General features: G+C 42.4%; 1 protein-coding gene across 2 annotated transcripts in view; it reads left to right on the top strand.

Moving 5' to 3' along the window:
• The window catches only part of LOC139750919 (uncharacterized), a 190,670-nt gene that overhangs the window by 57,024 nt on the left and 108,967 nt on the right, over positions 1–24,679 (top strand). For both annotated transcript variants that reach the window (XM_071665811.1, XM_071665812.1), the window contains one exon: positions 2,488–2,614. In XM_071665811.1, the coding sequence (XP_071521912.1) occupies positions 2,488–2,614 (127 nt within the window). The remainder of the gene's footprint in view (positions 1–2,487; positions 2,615–24,679) is intronic.

Raw genomic sequence — 24,679 nt, forward strand, 5'->3', positions numbered from 1 at the left:
CCTTCAACCATACTGTGCCTAGTAACCTTGCTTTTATTCACATTTACTCTCAGCTTTCTTCTTTCATACGCTTTATCAAACTCAGTCACCAGCTTCTGCAGTTTCTCACCCGAATCAGCCACCAGCGCTGTATCCTCAGCTTACAACAACTGACTCACTTCCCAAGCCCTCTCATCCACAACAGACTGCATAATTGCCTCTCTTTCCAAAACTCTTGCATTCACCTCCCTAAGAACCAATCACTTTCCTCTCCTCCTACTCGTACACATGCCTTACATCCCTGATAAAAACTTTTCACTGCTTCTAACAACTTGCCTCCCACACCATATACTCTTAATACCTTCCACAGAGCATCTATATCAATTCTTATCATATGCCTTCTCTAGATCCATAAATTTTTTTATTTATTTTTTATTTTGCTTTGTCACTGTCTCCCGCGTTAGCGAGGTAGCGTAAGGAAACAGATGAAAGATCCATAAATGCTACTTACAAATCCATTTGTTTTTCTAAGTATTTCTCACTTACATTCTCCAAAGCGTACACCTGATCCACACATGTTCTCCCACTTCTGAAACCACACTGCTATTCCCCAATCTGATGCTCTGTACATGCCCTCACCCTCTCAGTCAATACCCTCCCATATAATTTACCAGGAATACTCAACAAACTTATACCTCTGTAATTTGAACACACATTTATCCCCTTTGCCTTTTGCACAATGGCACTGTGCATGCATTCTGCCAAGCCTCAGGCACTTCACCATGAACCATGTATATATTGAATATCCTCACCAACCAGTCAACAACACAGTCACCCCCCTTTTTAATAGATTCCACTGCAATACCATCCAAACCTGCCGCCTTGCCAGCTTTTATCTTTCGCAAAGCTTTCTTTACCTCTTTTCTGTTTACCAAATCATTCTCCCTAACCCTCTCACTTCGCACACCACCTCGACCAGAACACCCTATATCTGCCACTGTATCATCTAACACATTCAACAAGCCTTCAAAATAGTCACCTCATCTCCGTCTCACATCACCACTACTTGTTATTACCTCCCCATTATCCCCTTTCACCGATGTTCCCATTTGTTCTCTTGTCTTACTTTGTTTACCTCCTTCCAGAACATCTTTTTATTCTCTCTCAAATTTAATGATACTCTCTCACCCCAACTCTCATTTGCCTTCTTTTTCACCTCTTGCACCTTTCTCTTGACCTCTTGCCTTTTTCTTTTATACATCTCCCAGTCATTTGCACTATTTCCCTGCAAAAATCCTCCCAGTGCCTCTCTCTTCTCTTTCACTAATAATCTTACTTCTTCATCCCACCACTTGCTACCCTTTCTAATCTGCCCACCTTCATGCTGCCTCCCACACTTCTCATGCCACAAGCATCTTTTGTGGAAGCCACCACTGCTTCCCTATAAACATTAAATTCCTCATTCTGTTCCATGTATGCCTATCACTTGTCTTGAATGTTTAGGCCACAGTTCCTCAAAGCCTCTTTCTTTCCATAATTCCATCACCCTCCGCTAATGTTTATCAGTCTGTCTTTCCCATCCTTTCTATATGTCCAAACTATCTCTGCACACCCTGGTCAACTTTTTGAGTCAGACTACACATGTTTTCCTCAAGCATTTCATCTCCAACACATCCATCCATTTCCATTCTTTTGCATTTATGGTCTACGACATGCATCCAGGCAACGCTGTTGAGACTAGTCTGCCTTCAAACACTACCATCTTTGCCTTGACACACTGACTAATTCCATACTATCCTCAGTGCAACTAGAACCATAACTTCCTCTCCCACCCTATGACTCACTTCAGGCCCCATGGTTTCATCCACTGTTATGTAGAGCAGTGTACTCCCTCTAGGTTTTTCCTGTTCAAACAAACACTCAAACCATCCAGTCTCATCCCCTTGCTACTCCTCCTTGCCTTAGTTTTATTGCAATAATGTTTTGCTTTCTTTCTGTCTCACACATGAGAGAGAGAGAGAGAGAGAGAGAGAGAGAGAGAGAGGAGAGAGAGAGAGAGAGAGAGAGAGAGAGAGAGAGAGAGAGAGAGAGAGAGAGAGAGAGAATGCTAGAGCTATGTCATCTGCAAAAAGGAACTATTTTGCCTATTGTTCTGAGAATCTTCCCTTGCATTTAACTCCCTCACCACCTTATTCATGAGCAGATTAAACAGTCATAGTGTCATCACAGATCCTTAACTCATACCCATTTCTTAGAACCTCTTGTCTTCCTCTCTTCCTCCCTGCTGGTACATCTTACTGCTTAGATGAAAACTCATTGCACACAGTAGCTTCCTCCAACACTGTATACTCATAACACTTTCCACAAGTTTATTGATAATTCATTGATAATAAAAAGATTTAGTAAGTAGAATAATGTTTTTATTTTTTATCTGTGATCTGTGATGACTTTTCTCCTTTTTAGCCTCATCATTATGTATAGTTTATTGATATTGTATGTATCTAACAGAAAGAAGAACAAAAAGAGCAACAGTTAAAGAAGAGAGTAACTGGTCCTTTAGGTATTCTCTCTAAATTGGGTCAGACTTCCAAGAAATCTGTTGGAACACCTTATGGTCCCATGGATGTTTTCATTGGTAAGTATATTGATGCAGATTTTGTAGCTTATGTATTGCAGGGACTATAAATGCAGCTAAAAAGCTGTTCCCCTCAAAGGTGTGTGTATTTATGTTAGTTTAATGTGTTTGTGTATCTGGTGCAGTTTGAAAAAAATTCTGGAGTATTTTTACTAATTTACCCATTGCATTGCAGAGAGTTGATCCTCATACTCTTGATTGAGTAGGCTGCCTTAATTGTTTTTTCACAACAGAATAAACTTTCCTCTACCCAGATGCACTCTTTGGTCATTATGCTTAGGAGATTAGAATTTCCTTAGTGGCAAGTAAGTGTTGTTCATTTTAACTTTCTATTGTGGAAACGTATACAGAATTTTACAAGACTTTTGATGAAATATGGGTTCACAGTAAAGAGAGCATAACAAAGCTTATCCAAACTTGGCTTTGTGCTGGCACAGACAGCATCCTTTACATTAATATCTATGTTAAGGAATGGAAGAAATGGAAATTGTTAATTATTTTTTATCATTGGTTGACTTTCAAGGAACTGGAATCCAGAAAAGTGGCTATTTTTTTCAGTTTAGGTATTTATCATAAAAAATCCAGAAAACTTGTGAAGTGCTTGGTCTTTTTTTATATTTTTTACCGTAAATCAAGAGATCAAACCAATTGAAATAATTTTTCAAGAAATACAAATTTGCTTTTGGTCTTACCATGTCTTTCTGTTTTGGTTTGCTAGTCACTTTGATCTGGTAGTATTCAGTATATTTTTTACATTAGTAACTGGCAAGTTGTGATCTCTGACCGAAGTCTTGTTGTGTTTTTACCATTAATTATTTATTTTATCAGTACATGAACTCAAGGACCTCTTTCTAGAGAGGGTCCTGCTGTTGCCTAGAATCTCTTTCTAGAGGCTTTTTCAGCCTATAATTGCACTACTTCCTGTGGCAGGGAAATGTGGAATCTTTTCGAGTGAGAAGTTCTTTAACATGACTGTACTCCAAGTGGTACAGCCTTGTCAAAGGTAATGATTCTTGGGTAACCTCATGCTGGCAGAATTTAGAAAGTTTCAGAAACTTTGTGCTGAGATCGTGGCAATTCATTCGCTAGTGAGATGGTACTTGCACTTGGTAGAAAGTCCATTTGGTGATGAAACACTCCGCATTTTCTTAGTGATATAATGTCGGGCAACCTCAGAGTCCCTTCAACTACTGTATGAGTATTATATTTTTTATTTATTATACTTTGTCACTGTCTCCCGCGTTAGCGAGGTAGCACAAGGAAACAGACGAAAGAATGGCCCAACCCACCCACATACACATGTATATACATACGCGTCCACACACGCACATATACATACCTAGACATCTCAATGTATACATGTATATTCACACGCAGACATATACATATATACACATGTACATGATTCATACTCCCGTCGCCTTCCCACCCCACATGAAATGACAACCCTCTCCCCGCGCATGTGTGCGATGTAGCACTAGGAAAATAGAACAAAGGCCACATTCGTTCACACTCATTCTCTAGCTGTCATGTATAATGCACCAAAACCACAACTCCCTTTCTACATCCAGGCCCCACAGAACTTAAGATGGTTTACCCCAGACGCTTCACATGCCCTGGTTCAATCCATTGACAGCACATCGACCCCGGTATACCACATTGTCCCTTCACTCTATTCCTTGCACACCTTTCACCCTCCTGCATGTTCAGGCCCCGATCACTGAAAATCTTTTTCACTCCATCTTTCCACCTCCAATTTGGTCTCCCACTTCTCCTCATTCCCTCCACCTCAGACACATATATCCTCTTTGACAATCTTTCCTCACTCATTCTCTCCATGTGACCAAACCATTTCAAAACACCCTCTTCTGCTCTCTCAACCACAGTCTTTTTATTACCACACATCTCTCTTACCCTTTCATTACTTACTCGATCAAACCACCTCACACCACATATTGTCCTCAAACATCTCATTTCCAACACATCCACCCTCCTCCGCACAACTCTATCTATAGCCTACGCCTCGCAACCATATAACATTGTTGGAACCCCCACCCAGTATACCATATCGTTCCAGTTCACTCAGTCTTGTGGATGCCTTTCACCCTCCTTCATTTTCAAGCCCCAATCGCTCAAAATCTTTTTCACTTTATCATCCATTTCAAGTTGGTCTCCCGTTGTCTTTGTTCCCTCCATGTTTGATACATATATCCTCTTTTTCAAGTTTCCACACTCATTCTCTCCATATGTCAAAATCATATCAGCACACCATCTTCTGCTCTCTCAACCACACTCTTTTTATCACCACACATCTCTCGAAGGCTCAGATTGGGGTGTTTAAATGTGTGTGGATGTAACCAAGATGAGAAAAAAGGAGAGATAGGTTGTATGTTTGAGGAAAGAAACCTGGATGTTTTGGCTGTGACTGAAATGAAGCTCAAGGGTAAAAGGGAACAGTGGTTTGGGAATGTCTTGGGTGTAAAGTCAGGGGTTAGTCAGAGGACAAGAGCAAGGGAAGGAGTAGCACTGCTCCTGAAACAGGAGTGGTGGGAGTATGTGATAGAGGGTAAGAAAGTAAACTCTAGATTGATATGGGTAAAACTGAAAGTGGATGGAGAGAGATGGGTGATTATTGGTGCATATGCACCTGGGCATGAGAAGAAAGATCATGAGAGGCAAGTGTTTTGGGAGCAGCTGAGTGAGTGTGTTAGTAGCTTTGATGCATGAGACCGGGTTATAGTGATGGGTGATTTGAATGCAAAGGTGAGTAATGCGGCAGTTTAGGGAATAATTGGTGTACATGGGGTGTTCAGTGTTGTAAATGGAAACGGTGAAGAGCTTGTAGATTTATGTGCTGAAAAAGGACTGGTGATTGGGAATACCTGGTTTAAAAAGAGAGATATACATAAGTATACATATGTTAGTAGGAGAGATGGCCAGAGAGCGTTATTGGATTACGTGTTAATTGATAGGCTCGCGAAAGAGAGCATTTTGGATGCTAATGTGCTGAGAGGTGCGACTGGAGGGATGTCTGATCATTATCTTGTGGAGGCGAAGGTGAAGATTTGTAGAGGTTTTGAGAAAAGAAGAGAGAATGCTGGGGTGAAAAGAGTGGTGAGAGTAAGTGAGCTTGGAAAGGAGGCTTGTGTGAGGAAATACCAGGAGAGACTGAGTGGAGAATAGAAAAAGGTGAGAACAAAGGAGGTAAGGGGAGTGGGGGAGGAATGGGATGTATTTGGGGAATCAGTGATGGCTTGCGCAAAAGATGCTTGTGGCATGAGAAGCGTGGGAGGTGGGCAGATTAGAAATGGTAGTGAGTGGTGGAATGAAGAAGTAAGATTATTAGTGAAAGAGAAGAGAGAGGCATTTGGATGATTTTTGCAGGGAAATAATGCAATTGAGTGGGAGATGTATAAAAGAAAGAGACAGGAGGTCAAGAGAGAGGTGCAAGAGGTGAAAAAGAGGGCAAATGTGAGTTGGGGTGAGAGAGTAGCATTAAATTTTAGGGAGAATAAAAAGATGTTTTGGAAGGAGGTAAATAAAGTGCGTAAGACAAGGGAACAAATGGGAACTTCAGTGAAGGGGGCTAATGGGGAGGTAATAACAAGTAGTGATGATGTGAGAAGATAGAGTGAGTATTTTGAAGGCTTATTGAATGCGTTTGATGATAGAATGGCATATATAGGGTGTGTTGGTCGAGGTGGTGTGCAAAGTGAGAGGGTTAAGAAGAATGATTTGGTAGACAGAGAAGAGGTAGTAAAAGCTTTGCGGAAGATGAAAGCCAGCAAGGCAGCGGGTTTGGATGGTATTGCAGTGGAATTCAGTAAAGAAGCGGGTGACTGTATTGTTGACTGGATAGTGAGGTTATTTAATGTATGTATGACTCTTGGTGAGGTGCCTGAGGATTGGTGGAATGCTTGCATAGTGCCATTGTACAAAGGCAAAGGGGATAAGAGTGAGTGCTCAAATTACAGAGGTATAAGTTTGTTGAGTATTCCTGGTAAATTATATGGGAGGGTATTGATTGAGAGGATGAAAGCATGTACAGAGCATCAGATGGGGGAAGAACAGTGTGGTTTCGGAAGTGGTAGAGGATGTGTGGATCTGGTGTTTGCTTTGAAGAATGTATGTGAGAAATACTTGGAAAAGCAAATGGATTTGTATGTAGCATTTTTGGATCTGAAGAAGGCATATGACAGAGTTGATAGAGATGCTCTGTGGAAGGTATTAAGAATATATGGTGTGGGAGGCAAGTTGTTAGAAGTGAAAAGTTTTTATTGAGGATGTAAGGCATGTGTACGTGTAGGAAGAGAGGAAAGTGATTGGTTTTCAGTGAATGTAGGTTTGCGGCAGGGGTGTGTGATGTCTCCATGGTTGTTTAATTTGTTTATGGATGGTGTTGTTAGGGAGGTGAATGCAAGAGTTTTGGAAAGAGGGGCAAGTATGCAGTCTGTTGTGGATGATAGAGCTTGGGAAGTGAGTCAGTTGTTGTTTGCTGATGATACAGCACTGGTGGCTGACTCATGTGAGAAACTGCAGAAGCTGGTGACTGAGTTTGGTAAAGTGTGTGAAAGAAGAAAGGTGGGAGTAAATGTGAATAAGAGCAAGGTTATTAGGTATAGTAGGGTTGAGGGTCAAGTCAATTGGGAGGTAAGTCTGAGTGGAGAAAAACTGGAGGAAGTAAAGTGTTTTATATATCTGGGAGTGGATTTAGCAGTGGATGGAACCATGGAAGCAGAAGTGAATGATAGGGTGGGGGAAGGGGCGAAAGTTGTGGGATCGTTGAAGAATGTATTGAAGTCGAGAACATTATCTCGGAAAGTAAAAATGGGTATGTTTGAAGGAATAGTGGTTCCAACAATGTTATATGGTTGCGAGGCATGTGCTATGGATAGAGTTGTGCGGAGGAGGGTGGATGTACTGGAAATGAGATGTTTTAGGACAATACGTGGTGTGAGGTGGTTCGATCAAATAAGTAATGATGGGGTAAGAGAGATGTGTGGTAATAAAAAGAGTGTGGTTGAGAGAGGAGAAGAGGGTGTTTTGAAAGGTTTGGTCACATGGAGAGAATGAGTGAGGAAAGATTGACCAAGAGGATATATGTGTCGGAGGTGGAGGGAACAAGAAGTGGGAGACCAAATTGGAGGTGGAAAGATGGAGTGAAAAAGATTTTGTGTGATCAGGGCCTGAACATGCAGGAGGGTAAAAGGCATTCAATCAATACCCTGCCATATAATTTCCCAGTAATACTCAACAAACTTATACCTCTGTAATTTGAGCACTTACTTTTATCCCCTTTGCCTTTGTACAATGGCACTATGCAGGCAATCCGCCAGTCCTCAGGCACCTCACCATGAGTCATACATACATTGAATAACCTTACCAACCAGTTAACAATATAGTCACCCCCTTTTTTAATAAATTCCACTGCAATACCATCCGAACCCGCTGCCTTGCCGGCTTTCATCTTCCGCAAAGCTTTTACTACCTCTTCTCTGTGTACCAAATCATAACCCCTAACCCTCTCACTTTGCACACCACCTTGACCAAAACACCCTATATCTGCCACTCTATCATCAAACACATTCAACAAACCTTCAAAATACTCACTCCATCTCCTTCTCACACCACCACTACTTGTTATCACCTCCCCATTAACCCCCTTCGCTGAAGTTCCCATTTGTTCCCTCGTCTTACGCACTTTATTTACCTCCTTCCAAAAATCTTTTTATTCTCCCTAAAATTTAATGATACTCTCTCACCCCATCTCTCATTTGCCCTCTTTTTCACCTCTTGCACTTTTCTCTTGACCTGCTGCCTCTTTCTTTTATACACCTCCCAATTATTTGCATTATTTCCCTGCAAAAATCGTCCAAATGCCTCTCTCTTCTCTTTCACTAATAATCTTACTTCATCCCACCACTCACTACCCTTTCTAATCTGCTCACCACCCACGCTTCTCATGCCACAAGCATCTTTTGCGCAAGCCATCACTGCTTCCCATAATACATCCCATTCCTCCCCCACTCCCCTTGCCTCCTTTGTTCTCACCTTTTTCCATTTTGTACTCAGTGTCTCCTTGTACTTCGTCACACAAGTCTCCTTCCCAAGCTCACTTGCTGTCACCACTCTTTTTCACCCCAAGATTCTCTCTTCTTTTCTCAAAACCTCTACAAATCTTCCCTCCAGTTGCACCTCTCAGCTTATTAACATCCAAAAGTCTCTTTTTCACGTGCCTATCAATTAACATGTAATCCAATAATGCTCTCTGGCCATCTCTCCTACTCACATACGTATACTTATGTTTTTTTTTTTTTTTTTATACCTCGTCGCTGTCTCCCGCGGTTGCGAGGTAGCGCAAGGAAACAGACAAAAGAAATGGCCCAACCCCCCCCATACACATGTACATACACACGTCCACACACGCAAATATACATACCTACACAGCTTTCCATGGTTTACCCCGGATGCTTCACATGCCTTGATTCAATCCACTGACAGCACGTCAACCCCTGTATACCACATTGCTCCAATTCACTCTATTCCTTGCCCTCCTTTCACCCTCCTGCATGTTCAGGCCCCGATCACACAAAATCCTTTTCACTCCATCTTTCCACCTCCAATTTGGTCTCCCTCTTCTCCTCGTTCCCTCCACCTCCGACACATATATCCTCTTGGTCAATCTTTCCTCACTCACTCATTCTCTCCATGTGCCCAAACCATTTCAAAACACCCTCTTCTGCTCTCTCAACCACGCTCTTTTTATTTCCACACATCTCTCTTACCCTTACGTTACTTACTCGATCAAACCACCTCACACCACACATTTTTTCATTCATTTCAAGCTAAAAGTTTGTTTTCTAAATTGTTTCTTACATTTTTCATATGTATATATATGTATGTGTGTGTGTGCGTATGTGCGTATGTGTGTGTATGTGTGTGTGTGTGTGTGTGTATATATATATGTATATTATCCCTGGGGATAGGGGTGAAAGAATACTTCCCACGTATTCCTCGCGTGTCGTAGAAAGCGACTAGAGGGGACGGGAGCGGGGGGCTGGAAATCCTCCCCTCCTTGTATTAACTTTCTAAAATGGGAAACAGAAGAAGGAGTCACGCGGGGAGTGCTCATCCTCCTCGAAGGCTCAGAGTGGGGTGCCTAAATGTGTGTGGATGTAACCAAGATGTGAAAAAAGGAGAGATAGGTAGTATGTTTGAGGAAAGGAACCTGGATGTTTTGGCTCTGAGTGAAACGAAGCTCAAGGGTAAAGGGGAAGAGTGGTTTGGAAACGTCTGGGGAGTGAAGTCAGGGGTTAGTGAGAGGACAAGAGCAAGGGAAGGAGTAGCAATACTCCTGAAACAGGAGTTGTGGGAGTATGTGATAGAATGTAAGAAAGTAAATTCTCGATTAATATGGGTAAAATTGAAAGTTGATGGAGAGAGGTGGGTGATTATTGGTGCATATGCACCTGGGCATGAGAAGAAAGATCATGAGAGGCAAGTGTTTTGGGAGCAGCTAAATGAGTGTGTTAGCGGTTTTGATGCACGAGACCGGGTTATAGTGATGGGTGATTTGAATGCAAAGGTGAGTAATGTGGCAGTTGAGGGAATAATTGGTGTGCATGGGGTGTTCAGTGTTGTAAATGGAAATGGTGAGGAGCTTGTAGATTTATGTGCTGAAAAAGGACTGATGATTGGAAATACCTGGTTTAAAAAGCGAGATATACATAAGTATACTTATGTAAGTAGGAAAGATGGCCAGAGAGCGTTATTGGATTACGTGTTAATTGACAGGCGTGCGAAAGAGAGACTTTTGGATGTCAATGTGCTGAGAGGTGCAACTGGAGGGATGTCTGATCATTATCTTGTGGAGGCTAAGGTGAAGATTAGTATGGGTTTTCAGAAAAGAAGAGTGAATGTTGGGGTGAAGAAGGTGGTGAGAGTAAGTGAGCTTGGGAAGGAGACCTGTGTGAGGAAGTATCAGGAGAGACTGTGTACAGAATGGAAAAAGGTGAGAACAATGGAAGTAAGGGGAGTGGGGAAGGAATGGGATGTATTTAGGGAATCAGTGATGGATTGCGCAAAAGATGCTTGTGGCATGAGAAGAGTGGGATGTGGGCTGTTTAGAAAGGGTAGTGAGTGGTGGGATGAAGAAGTAAGAGTATTAGTGAAAGAGAAGAGAGAGGCATTTGGACGATTTTTGCAGGGAAAAAATGCAATTGAGTGGGAGAAGTATAAAAGAAAGAGACAGGAGGTCAAGAGAAAGGTGCAAGAGGTGAAAAAAAAGGGCAAATGAGAGTTGGGGTGAGAGACTATCAGTAAATTTTAGGGAGAATAAAAAGATGTTCTGGAAGGAGGTAAATAGGGTGCGTAAGACAAGGGAGCAAATGGGAACTTCAGTGAAGAGCGTAAATGGGGAGGTGATAACAAGTAGTGGTGATGTGAGAAGGAGATGGAATGAGTATTTTGAAGGTTTGTTGAATGTGTCTGATGACAGAGTGGCAGATATAGGGTGTTTGGGTCGAGGTGGTGTGCAAAGTGAGAGGGTTAGGGAAAATGATTTGGTAAACAGAGAAGAGGTAGTAAAATCTTTGCGGAAGATGAAAGCCGGCAAGGCAGCAGGTTTGGATGGTATTGCAGTGGAATTTATTAAAAAAGGGGGTGACTGTATTGTTGACTGGTTGGTAAGGTTATTTAATGTATGTATGACTCATGGTGAGGTGCCTGAGGATTGGCGGAATGCGTGCCTAGTGCCATTGTACAAAGGCAAAGGGGATAAGAGTGAGTGCTCAAATTACAGAGGTATAAGTTTGTTGAGTATTCCTGGTAAATTATATGGGAGGGTATTGATTGAGAGGGTGAAGGCAGGTACAGAGCATCAGATTGGGGAAGAGCAGTGTGGTTTCAGAAGTGGTAGAGGATGTGTGGATCAGGTGTTTGCTTTGAAGAATGTATGTGAGAAATACTTAGAAAAGCAAATGGATTTGTATGTAGCATTTATGGATCTGGAGAAGGCATATGATAGAGTTGATAGAGATGCTCTGTGGAAGGTATTAAGAATATATGGTGTGGGAGGCAAGTTGTTAGAAGCAGTGAAAAGTTTTTATCGAGGATGTAAGGCATGTGTACGTGTAGGAAGAGAGGAAAGTGATTGGTTCTCAGTGAATGTAGGTTTGCGGCAGGGGTGTGTGATGTCTCCATGGTTGTTTAATTTGTTTATGGATGGGGTTGTTAGGGAGGTAAATGCAAGAGTCTTGGAAAGAGGGGCAAGTATGAAGTCTGCTGGGGATGAGAGAGCTTGGGAAGTGAGTCAGTTGTTGTTCGCTGATGATACAGCGCTGGTGGCGGATTCATGTGAGAAACTGCAGAAGCTGGTGACGGAGTTTGGTAAAGTGTGTGGAAGAAGAAAGTTAAGAGTAAATGTGAATAAGAGCAAGGTTATTAGGTACAGTAGGGTTGTGGGTCAAGTCAATTGGGAGGTGAGTTTGAATGGAGAAAAACTGGAGGAAGTGAAGTGTTTTAGATATCTGGGAGTGGATCTGTCAGCGGATGGAACCATGGAAGCGGAAGTGGATCATAGGGTGGGGGAGGGGGCGAAAATTTTGGGAGCCTTGAAAAATGTGTGGAAGTCGAGAACATTATCTCGGAAAGCAAAAATGGGTATGTTTGAAGGAATAGTGGTTCCAACAATGTTGTATGGTTGCGAGGCGTGGGCTATGGATAAAGTTGTGCGCACGAGGATGGATGTGCTGGAAATGAGATACTTATGTATATCTCTCTTTTTAAACCTGGTATTCCCAATCACCAGTCCTTTTTCAGCACATAAATCTACAAGCTTTTCACCATTTCCATTTACAACGCTGAACACCCTATGTACACCAATTATTCCCTCAACTGCCACATTACTCACCTTTGCATTCAAATCACCCATCCTATAACCTGGTCTCGTTTATCAAAACTACTAACACACTCACTCAGCTGCTCCCAAAACACTTGCCTCTCATGATCTTTCATCTCATGCCCAGGTGCATATGCACCAATAATCACCCATCTCTCTCCATCAACTTTCAGTTTTACCCATATCAATCTAGAGTTTACTTTCTTACACTCTATCACATACTCCCACCACTCCAGTTTCAGGAGTAGTGCTACTCCTTCCCTTGCTCTTGTCCTCTCACTAACCCCTGACTTTACACCCAAGACATTCCTAAACCACTCTTCCCCTTTACCCTTGAGCTTTGTTATACTCAGAGCCAAAACATCCAGGTTCCTTTCCTCAAACATACTACCTATCTCTCCTTTTTTCTCACCTTGGTTACATCCACACACATTTAGACAGCTCAATCTGAGCCTTCGAGGAGGATGAGCACTCCCTGCGTGACTCCTTCTTCTGTTTCCCCTTATAGAAAGTTAAAATACAAGGAGGGGAGGGTTTCTGGCCCCCCCGCTCCCTGTCCCCTTTAGTCGCCTTCTACGACACATAAGGAATGCGTGGGAAGTATTCTTTCTCCCATCCCTGGTATTCCCAGTCGGCACCCTACTTTCTTTTTTCTTTTTTACACCTGGTATTCCCAATCAGCAGCCCTTTCTTATCACTCAACTCCATGAGGTACTCTCCATTTCCATTTATCTTACTGACTACCCTCCATTATTACCTCAACTGCCACATTACTCACTCATCTTTGCACTTCAGTCACTCATCACCATACCCAGTCTCTTGCATCAAAACTGTTAGCACACTTAGTCATCTCAAAACACTTGTTTCACGTACCCCAGCCTGAGCCTTTACGGAGGATGAGCACCCTCTGCTTGACCTCCTCTGCTCTATTCCATCTTTTAAAATCTTAAATGCAAGAGGGGAGAGGGGGTTTACAACCCCATGCTGCCGCCCCTCTTAGTTGCCCCTTTATAACACTCAGGAATATGGAAGTATTCTAAAATATGTGTTCCAGAAGTTGGAGATTGACGGATGGAATGAAAAAGATTGTGAATGTTCAAGGCCTGAACATGCAAAAGGGTGAAAGGTGTGCTCGAGATAGTGATATGGAGCTTTTTGGTATACAGAGGTCGACTTTTATTCAGTGGACAGAAGCTGTTCATGTGAAGGAGCCTTCAGAAACCAAAGGTAGGTTTGTTGGGCCTGGCTGTGGATGTTAGCGATTGAGGCCTTTTCTTCATCTGTTCGGAGCACTACCTTGCTATAGAGGAAATGGTGAACAAGTATGAAAGAAAAAAGATGTTGTTCATTATCAATTCCTGCATTGGCTGAGAACCCGCTGAAAGAACTTGTGTTGAATAAACATATGAAAAATTCAGTGTACTATACTCTATCATTCACTGATTTAATGGTGAACATTTTGAACCGATGTTAATTCAGTCATTTGTGATACATAGCAATTTGAACACAACCACCAATTTTTCTTTCAGAATTCATTAAAATTTATTATTTTTTCTTGATTTTTATTTATTTTGCTTTGTCGCTGTCTCCCGCGTTAGCAAGGTAGCGCAAGAAAACAGACGAAAGAATGGCCCAACCCACCCACATACACATGTATATACATACACGTCCACGCGCAAATGTACATACCTATACATCTCAACGTATACATACATATACACACACAAACATACATATATACACATGTACATAATTCATACTGTCGCCTTTATTCATTCCCATCGCCACCCTGCCACACATGAAATAACAACCCCCTCCCCCCCACATGTGCGTGAGGTAGCGCTAGGAAAAGACAACAAAGGCCACATTCGTTCACACTCAGCTTCTAGCTTTCATGTGATAATGCACCGAAACCACAGCTCCCTTTCCACATCCAGACCCCACAGAACTTTCCATGGTTTACCTCAGATGCTTCACATTCCCTGGTTCAATCCATTGACAGCATGTCAACCCCGGTATACTACATCGTTCCAATTCACTCTATTCCTTGCACGCCTTTCACCATCCTGCATGTTCAGGCCCCGATCACTCAAAATCTTTTTCCCTCCAGTTTTCCACCTCCAATTTGGTCTCCCACTTCTCCTCGTTCCCCCCACCTCTGACACATATATCCTCTTGGTCAATCTTTCCTCACTCATTCTCTCCATGTGACCAAACCATTTCAAAACACCCCCTCTTCTACTCTCTCAACCACACTCTTTTTATTACCACACATCTCTCTTACCCGTACATAACTTACTCGATCAAACCACCTCACACGCCATATTGTCCTCAAGCATCTCACTTCCCGTACATCCACCCTCCACCGCACAACTCTATCTATAGCCCATGCCTCGCAACCATATAACATTGTTGGAACCATTATTCCTTCAAATATGCCCATTTTTGCTTTACGAGATAATGTTCTCGACTTCCACACATTCTTCAACCCTCCCAGAACTTTTGCCCCCTCCCCCACTGTATGATTCACTTCCGCTTCCATGGTTCCATCCGCTGCCAAATCCACTCCCAGATATCTAAAACACTTCACTTCCAGTTTTTCTCCATTCAAACTTACCTCCCAATTGACTTTTCCCTCAAACCTACTGTACCTAATAACCTTGCCCTTATTCATATTTACTCAGCTTTCTTCTTTTACACACTTTACCAAACTCAGTCACCAGCTTCTGCAGTTTCTCACGCGAGTCAGCCACCAGCGCTGTATCATCATCAAACAACAACAGACTCACTTCCCAAGCTCTCTCATCCACAACAGACTGCATGCTTGCCCTTCTTTCCAAAACTCTTGCATTCACCTCCCTAATAACCCCATCCATAAACAAATTAAACAATCATGGAGACATCACACTCCCCTGCCGCAAACCTACATTCACCGAGAACCAATCACTTTCCTCTCTTCCTACATGTACACATGCCTTACATCCTCGATAAAAACTTTTCACTGCTTCTAACAACTTGCCTCCCACACCATATATTCTTAATACCTTCCACAGAGCATCTCTATCAGCTCTTATCATATGCCTTCTCTAGATCCATAAATGCTACATACAAATCCATTGGCTTTTCCAAGTATTTCTCACATACATTCTTCAAAGCAAACACCAGATCCACACATTCTCTACCACCTCTGAAACCACACTGCTCTTCCTCAATCCGATGATCTGTACATGCCTTCACCCTCTCAATCAATACCCTCCCATATAATTTCTCATGAATACTCAACAAACTTATACCTCTGTAATTTGAGCACTCACTTTTATCCCCTTTGCCTTTGTACAATGACACTATGCAAGCATTCCTCCAATCCTCATGAGTCATATGTACATTAAGTAACCTTACCAACCAGTCAACAATACAGTCACCCCCTTTTTTAATAAATTCCACTGCAATACCATCCAAACCTGCTACCTTGCCGGCTTTCATCTTCTGCAAAGCTTTCACTACCTCTTCTCTGTATTCCAAATCATTTTTCCTAACCCTCTCACTTTGCACACCACCTCGACCAAAACACCCTATATCTGCCATTCTATCTTCAAACACACTCAACAAACCTTCAAAATACTCACTCCATCTCCTTCTCAGATCACCACTACTTATCACCTCCCCATTTGCCCCCTTCACCGAAGTTCCCATTTGTTCCCTTGTCTTGCGCACTTTATTTACCTCCTTCCAAAACATCTTTTTATTTTCCCTAAAATTTAATGATGCTCTCGTACCCCAACTCTCATTTGCCCTCTTTTTCACCTCTTGCACCTTTCTCTTGACCTCCTGCCTCTTTCTTTTATACATCTCCCAGTGATTTGCATTATTTGCTTGCAAATATCGTCCAAATGCTTCTCTCTTCTCTTTCACTAATAATCTTACTTCTTCATCTCACCACTCACTACCCTTTCTAATCTGCCCACCTCCCACACTTCTCATGCCACAAGCATCTTTTGCACAAGCCATCACTGCTTCCCTAAATACATCCCATTCCTCCCCTACTCCCCTTACGTCCTTTGCTCTCACCTTTTTCCATTCTGTACTCAGTCTCTCCTGGTAATTCTTCACAAGTCTCCTTCCCAAGCTCACTTACTCTCACCACTCTCTTCACCCCAACATTCTCTCATTCTCTCTTCTAAATACCTCTACAAATCTTCAACTTTGCCTCCACAAGATAATGATCAGACATCCCTCCAGTTGCACCTCTCAGCACATTAACATACATAAGTCTCTCTTTCCCACGCCTATTACTTAACACGTAATCCAATAATGCTCTCTGGCCATCTCTCCTACTTGCATACGTATACTTATATATATCTCTCTTTTTAAACCAGGTATTCCCAGTCACCAGTCCTTTTTCAGTACATAAATCTAAAAGCTTTTCACCATTTCCATTTACAACACTGAACACCCTATGTACACCAATTATTCCCTGAACTGCCACATTACTCACCTTTGCATTCATATCACCCATCACTATAACCCGGTCTCGTGCATCAAAACTACTAACACACTCACTCAGCTGCTGCCAAAACACTTGCCTCTCATGATCTTTCTTCTCATGCCCAGGTGCATATGCTTCAATAATCACCCATCTCTCTCCATCCACTTTCAGTTTTACCCATATCAATCTAAAGTTTACTTTTTTACACTCTATCACATACTCCCACCACTCCTGTTTCAGGAGTACTGCTATTCCTTCCCTTGCTCTTTTCCTCTAACTAACCCCTGACTTTACTCCCAAGACATTCCCAAACCACTCTTCCCCTTTACCCTTGAGCTTCGTTTCACTCAGAGCCAAAACATCCAGGTTCCTTTCCTCAAACATACTACCTATCTCTCCTTTTTTCTCATCTTGGTTACATCCACACACATTAAGACATCCCAATCTGAGCCTTCGAGGAAGATGAGCATTCCCCGCGTGACTCCTGTTTCCCCTTTTAGAAAGTATGAATGTATGTATATACCATACCTCTCTCTCTCTCTCTCTCTCTCTCTCTCTCTCTCTCTCTCTCTCTCTCTCTCTCTCTCTCGAGTTTAAGGGGAGACACAAAACGCAATAGTTGGGATACTGATATGGGCTTCCTGTCACTAAGCTAGTATCCATTGAACACCACCAGACTGAACTTTGTATGTCTGTGATTCTTGGCTATACTGTGTGAAAAATTCACAACAATAGTGTATAAAACAGGATAAGTAGAATGAAGACCTAGAGATTAAATCGCTATTACAAGGAATAGCAGACACGATGTTTGCAGTTGAGCTGATAATGGAAAAGGCTCGAAAATTTGATTGTAAGTTGTATATACTGTTTGTTGATTTACAGAAAGTTTTTAATTATTTATCTTTATCTTTATCTCTATATTTATATCCCCGGGGATAGGGGAGAAAGAATACTTCCCACGCATTCCTCACGTGTCGTAGAAGGCGACTAAAGGGGATGGGAGCGGGGAGCTAGAAACCCTTGCTTCCTTGTATTTTAACTTTCTAAAAGGGGAAACAGAAGAAGGAGTCACGTGAGGTGTGCTCATCCTCCTTGAAGGCTCTGATTGGGGTGTCTAAATGTGTGTGGATGTAACCAAGGTGAGAAAAAAGGAGAGATAGTTAGTATGTTTGAGGAAAGGAACCTGGATATTTTGGCTCTGAGTGAAACGAAGCTCAAGTGTAAAGGGGAAGAGTGGTTTGCGAATGTCTTGGGAGTAAGTCAGGGGTTAGTGAGTGGACAAGAGCAAGGGAAGGAGTAGCACTACTCCTGAAACAGAGTTGTGGGTGTATGTGATAGAGTGTAAGAAAGTAAACTCAAGATTGATATGGGTAAAACTGAAAGTTGATTGAGAGAGATAGGTTATTATTGGTGCATATGCACCTGGGCATGAGAAAAAAGATCATGAGGGGCAAGTGTTTTGGGAGGAACTGAATGAGTGTGTTAGTGGTTTTGATGCATGAGACTGGGTTATAGTGATGGGTGATATGAATGCAAAGGTGAGTAATGTGGCAGTTGAGGGAATAATTGGTATACATGGGGTGTTCATTGTTGTAAAGGGATATGGTGAAGAGCTTGTAGATTTATGTACTGAAGAAGGACTGGTGACTGGGAATACTTGGTTTAAAAAGAGAGATATACATAAGTATACGTATGTAAGTAGGAGAGATGGCCAGAGAGCGTTATTGGATTACGTGTTAATTGATAGGCGCACGAAAGAGAGACTTTTGGATGTTAATGTGCTGAGAGGTGCAACTGGAGGGATGTCTGATCATTACCTTGTGGAGGCGAAGGTGAAGATTTGTAGAGGTTTTCAGAAAAGAAGAGAGAATGTTAGGGTGAAGAGGGTGGTAAGAGTAAGTGAGCTTGGGAAGGAGACTTGTGTGAGGAAGTACCAGGAGAGACTGAGTACAGAATGGAAAAAGGTGAGATCAAAGGAGGTAATGGGAGTGGGAGAGGAATGGGATGCATTTAGGGAAACAGTGATGGCTTGCGCAAAAGATGCTTGTGGCATGCGAAGCGTGGGTGGTGGGCAGATTAGAAAAGGTAGTGAGTGATGGGATGAAGAAGTAAGATTATTAGTGAAAGAGAAGAGAGAGGCATTTGAACGATTTTTGCAGGGAAATAATGCAAATGATTGGGAGATGTATAAAAGAAAGAGGCAGGAGGTCAAGAGAAATGTGCAAGAGGTGAAAAAGAGGGCAAATGAGAGTTGGGGTGAGAGAGTATCATTAAATTTTAGGAAGAATAAAAAGATGTTCTAGAAGGAGGTAAATAAAGTGCGTAAGACAAGTGAACAAATGGGAACTTCAGTGAAGGGGGCTAATGGGGAGGTGATAACAAGTAGTGGTGATGTGAGAAGGTGGAGTGAGTATTTTGAAGTTTTGTTGAATGTGTTTGATGATAGAGTGGCAGATATAGGGTGTTTTGGTCGAGGTGGTGTGCAAAGTGAGAGGGTTAGGGAAAATGATTTGGTAAACAGAGAAGAGGTAGTAAAAGCTTTGCGGAAGATGAAAGCCGGCAAGGCAGCGGGTTTGGATGGTATTGCAGTGGAATTTATAAAAAAAGGGGTGACTGTATTGTTGACTGGTTGGTAAGGTTATTTAATGTATGTATGACTCATGGTGAGGTGCCTGAGGATTGGCAGAATGCTTGCATAGTGCCATTGTACAAAGGCAAAGGGGACAAAGGTGAGTGCTCAAATTACAGAGGTATAAGTTTGTTGAGTATTCCTGGTAAATTATATGGGAAGGTATTGATTGAGAGGGTGAAGGCATGTACAGAGCATCAGATTGGGATCAGGTGTTTGCTTTGAAGAATGTATGTGAGAAATACTTAGAAAGCAAATGGATTTGTATGTAGCATTTATGGATCTGGAGAAGGCATATGACAGAGTTGATAGAAAAGCTCTGTGGAAGGTACTAAGAATATATGGTGTGGGAGGCAAGTTGTTAGAAGCAGTGAAAAGTTTTTATCGAGGATGTAAGGCATGTGTACGTGTAGGAAGAGAGGAAAGTGATTGGTTCTCAGTGAATGTCGGTTTGCGGCAGGGGTGTGTGATGTCTCCATGGTTGTTTAATTTGTTTACGGATGTGGTTGTTAGGGAGGTGAATGCAAGAGTTTTGGAAAGAGGAGCAAGTATGCAGTCTGTTGTGTATGAGAGAGCTTGGGAAGTGAGTCAGTTGTTGTTCGCTGATGATACAACGCTGGTGGCTGATTCATGTGAGAAACTGCAGAAGCTGGTGACTGAGTTTGGTAAAGTGTGTGAAAGAAGAAAGTTGAGAGTAAATGTGAATCAGAGCAAGGTTATTAGGTACAGTAGGGTTGAGGGTCAAGTCAAGTGGGAGGTAAGTTTGAATGGAGAAAAACTGGAGGAAGTGAAGTGTTTTAGATATCTGGGAGTGGATTTGGCAGTGGATGGAACCATGGAAGCGGAAGTGAATCATAGGGTGGGGGAGGGGGTGAAAATTCCGGGGGCCTTGAAGAATGTTTGGAAGTCGAGAACATTATCTCGGAAAGCAAAAATGGGTATGTTTGAAGGAATAGTGTGGTTCCAACAATGTTGTATGGTTGCGAGGCATGGGCTATGGATAGAGTTGTGCGGAGGTGGGTGGATTTGCTGGAAATGAGATGTTTGAGGACAATATGTGGTGTGAGGTGGGTTGATCGAGTAAGAAATAATAGGGTAAGAGAGATGTGTGGTAATAAAAAGAGCGTGGTTGAGAGAGTAGAAGAGGGTGTTTTGAAATGGTTTGGTCACATGGAAAGAATGAGTTAGGAAAGATTGACCAAGAGGATATGTGTGTCAGAGGTGGAGGGAATGAGGAGAAGTGGGAGACCAAATTGGAGGTGGAAAGATGGAATGAAAAAGATTTTGAGTGATCGGGGCCTGAACATGCAGGATGGTGAAAGGCGTGCAAGGAATATAGTGAATTGGAACGATGTGGTATACCGTGGTCGACGTGCTGTCAGTGGATTGAACCAGGGCATGTGAAGCGTCTTAGGTAAACCATGGAAAGTTCTGTGGGGCCTGGATGTGGAAAGGGAGCTGTGGTTTCGGTGCATTATTACATGACAGCTAGAGACTGAGTGTGAACGAATGGGGCCTTTGTTGTCTTTTCGTAGCGCTACCTCGCACACATGAGGGGGGAGGGGGTTGTTATTTCTTGTGTGGCGAGGTGGCAATGGGAATGAATAAAGGCAGACTATGAATTATGTACATGTGCATATATGTATATGTCTGTGTGTGTATATATATATATATATATATGTATACGTTGAGATGTATACGTATATATATTTGAGAGTGGGATGTATTTAGGGAATCAGTGATGGATTGCGCAAAAGATGCTTGTGGCATGAGAAGAGTGGGAGGTGGGCTGTTTAGAAAGGGTAGTGAGTGGTGGGATGAAGAAGTAAGAGTATTAGTGAAAGAGAAGAGAGAGGCATTTGGACGATTTTTGCAGGGAAAAAATGCAATTGAGTGGGAGAAGTATAAAAGAAAGAGACAGGAGGTCAAGAGAAAGGTGCAAGAGGTGAAAAAAAGGGCAAATGAGAGTTGGGGTGAGAGACTATCAGTAAATTTTAGGGAGAATAAAAAGATGTTCTGGAAGGAGGTAAATAGGGTGCGTAAGACAAGGGAGCAAATGGGAACTTCAGTGAAGGGCGTAAATGGGGAGGTGATAACAAGTAGTGGTGATGTGAGAAGGAGATGGAATGAGTATTTTGAAGGTTTGTTGAATGTGTCTGATGACAGAGTGGCAGATATAGGGTGTTTGGGTCGAGGTGGTGTGCAAAGTGAGAGGGTTAGGGAAAATGATTTGGTAAACAGAGAAGAGGTAGTAAAAGCTTTGCGGAAGATGAAAGCCGGCAAGGCAGCAGGTTTGGATGGTATTGCAGTGGAATTTATAAAAAAAGGGGGTGACTGTATTGTTGACTGGTTGGTAAGGTTATTTAATGTATGTATGACTCATGGTGAGGTGCCTGAGGATTGGCGGAATGCGTGCATAGTGCCATTGTACAAAGGCAAAGGGGATAAGAGTGAGTGCTCAAATTACAGAGGTATAAGTTTGTTGAGTATTCCTGGTAAATTATATGGGAGGGTATTGATTGAGAGGGTGAAGGCATGTACAGAGCATCAGATTGGGGAAGAGCAGTGTGGTTTCAGAAGTGGTAGAGGATGTGTGGATCAGGTGTTTGCTTTGAAGAATGTATGTGAGAAATACTTAGAAAAGCAAATGGATTTGTATGTAGCATTTATGGATCTGGAGAAGGCATATGATAGAGTTGATAGAGATGCTCTGTGGAAGGTATTAAGAATATATGGTGTGGGAGGCAAGTTGTTAGAAGCAGTGAAAAGTTTTTATCGAGCATGTAAGGCATGTGTACGTGTAGGAAGAGAGGAAAGTGATTGGTTCTCAGTGAATGTAGGTTTGCGGCAGGGGTGTGTGATGTCTCCATGGTTGTTTAATTTGTTTATGGATGGGGTTGTTAGGGAGGTAAATGCAAGAGTCTTGGAAAGAGGGGCAAGTATGAGGTCTGTTGGGGATGAGAGAGCTTGGGAAGTGAGTCAGTTGTTGTTCGCTGATGATACAGCGCTGGTGGCGGATTCATGTGAGAAACTGCAGAAGCTGGTGACGGAGTTTGGTAAAGTGTGTGGAAGAAGAAAGTTAAGAGTAAATGTGAATAAGAGCAAGGTTATTAGGTACAGTAGGGTTGAGGGTCAAGTCAATTGGGAGGTGAGTTTGAATGGAGAAAAACTGGAGGAAGTGAAGTGTTTTAGATATCTGGGAGTGGATCTGTCAGCGGATGGAACCATGGGAGCGGAAGTGGATCATAGGGTGGGGGAGGGGGCGAAAATTTTGGGAGCCTTGAAGAATGTGTGGAAGTCGAGAACATTATCCCGGAAAGCAAAAATGGGTATGTTTGAAGGAATAGTAGTTCCAACAATGTTGTATGGTTGCGAGGCGTGGGCTATGGATAGAGTTGTGCGCAGGAGGATGGATGTGCTGGAAATGAGATGTTTGAGGACAATGTGTGGTGTGAGGTGGTTTGATCGAGTAAGTAACGTAAGGGTAAGAGAGATGTGTGGAAATAAAAAGAGCGTGGTTGAGAGAGCAGAAGAGGGTGTTTTGAAATGGTTTGGGCACATGGAGAGAATGAGTGAGGAAAGATTGACCAAGAGGATATATGTGTCGGAGGTGGAGGGAACGAGGAGAAGAGGGAGACCAAATTGGAGGTGGAGAGATGGAGTGAGAAGGATTTTGTGTGATCGGGGCCTGAACATGCAGGAGGGTGAAAGGAGGGCAAGGAATAGAGTGAATTGGAGCGATGTGGTATACAGGGGTTGACGTGCTGTCAGTGGATTGAATCAAGGCATGTGAAGCGTCCGGGGTAAACCATGGAAAGCTGTGTAGGTATGTATATTTGCGTGTGTGGACGTGTGTATGTACATGTGTATGGGGAGGGTTGGGCCATTTCTTTCGTCTGTTTCCTTGCGCTACCTCGCAGACGCGGGAGACAGCGACAAAGTATAAAAAAAAAAAAAAAAAAAAAAAAAATATTTGAGAGTGTGGACGTATATGTATATACATGTGTATGTGGGTGGGTTGGGCCATTCTTTTGTCTATTTCCTTGCACTACCTCGCTAACGTGGGAGGCAGGGACAAAGCAAAATAATAATAATAAATAATGAAATATATAAAAGGATGTTTTGGAAGGATGCAAATAACATGCATAAAACGAGAAAAATGGGAACATCGGTGAAGGGGGCAAGTGGGGAAGTGATAGTATGTAGTGATGAATTGAGAAGGAGATGGAGTGAGTACTTTGAAGGTTTGTTGAATGTTTGATGATAGAGTGGCAGACATAGGGTGTTTTTGGTTGGGGTGATGTGTGAAGTGAGAAGGTCGGGGAGAAAGGTTTGGTTAAAAGAGAAGTGGTAGTGAAAGCTTTGTGGAAGATGAAATCCAGGAAGGCAGTTGATTTGGATGGTATTGCAGTAGAATGTATTAAAAAAAAAGGGGTGACTCTTGTTGATTGGTTAGTAAGGATATTCAATGTATGCATGGATCATGGTGAAGTGCTTGAGAATTGGTTGAATTCATGCATAGTGCCATTGTACAAAGGCAAAGGGGATAAAGGTAAGTGTTCAAACTACAGAGGCATAAGTTTGTTGAGTATTCCTGGGAAATTATATGGAATGGTAATGATTGAGAGGGTGAAGGAATGTACAGAGCATCAGATTGGGGAAGAGCAGTGTGGTTTCAGAAGTGGTAGAGGATGTATGGATCAGGTGTTTGCTTTGAAGAATATGTGTGAGAAAGACTTGGAAAAACAGATGGATTTGTATGTAGCATTTATGGATCTGGAGAAGGCATATGATAGGGTTGATAGAGATGCTTTGTTCTAAGAAGGTAAGCTGCTAGATGCATTGAGAAGTTTTTTACCAAGGATGTAAGGCCTATGTACAATTAGGAAGAGAGGAGAGTGATTGGTTCCCAGTGAATGTTAGTTTGAGGCAGGGGTGTGTGATGTCCCCATGGTTGTTTGATTTGTTTATGGATGTTGTGATTAGGGAGGTAAATGCAAGAGTTTTGGAGAGAGTGGCAAGTATGATGCAGTCTTTTGTGGATGAGATGGC

Source organism: Panulirus ornatus, chromosome 10, assembly GCF_036320965.1.
Source record: "Panulirus ornatus isolate Po-2019 chromosome 10, ASM3632096v1, whole genome shotgun sequence".
Lineage (NCBI taxonomy): Eukaryota > Metazoa > Arthropoda > Malacostraca > Decapoda > Palinuridae > Panulirus > Panulirus ornatus.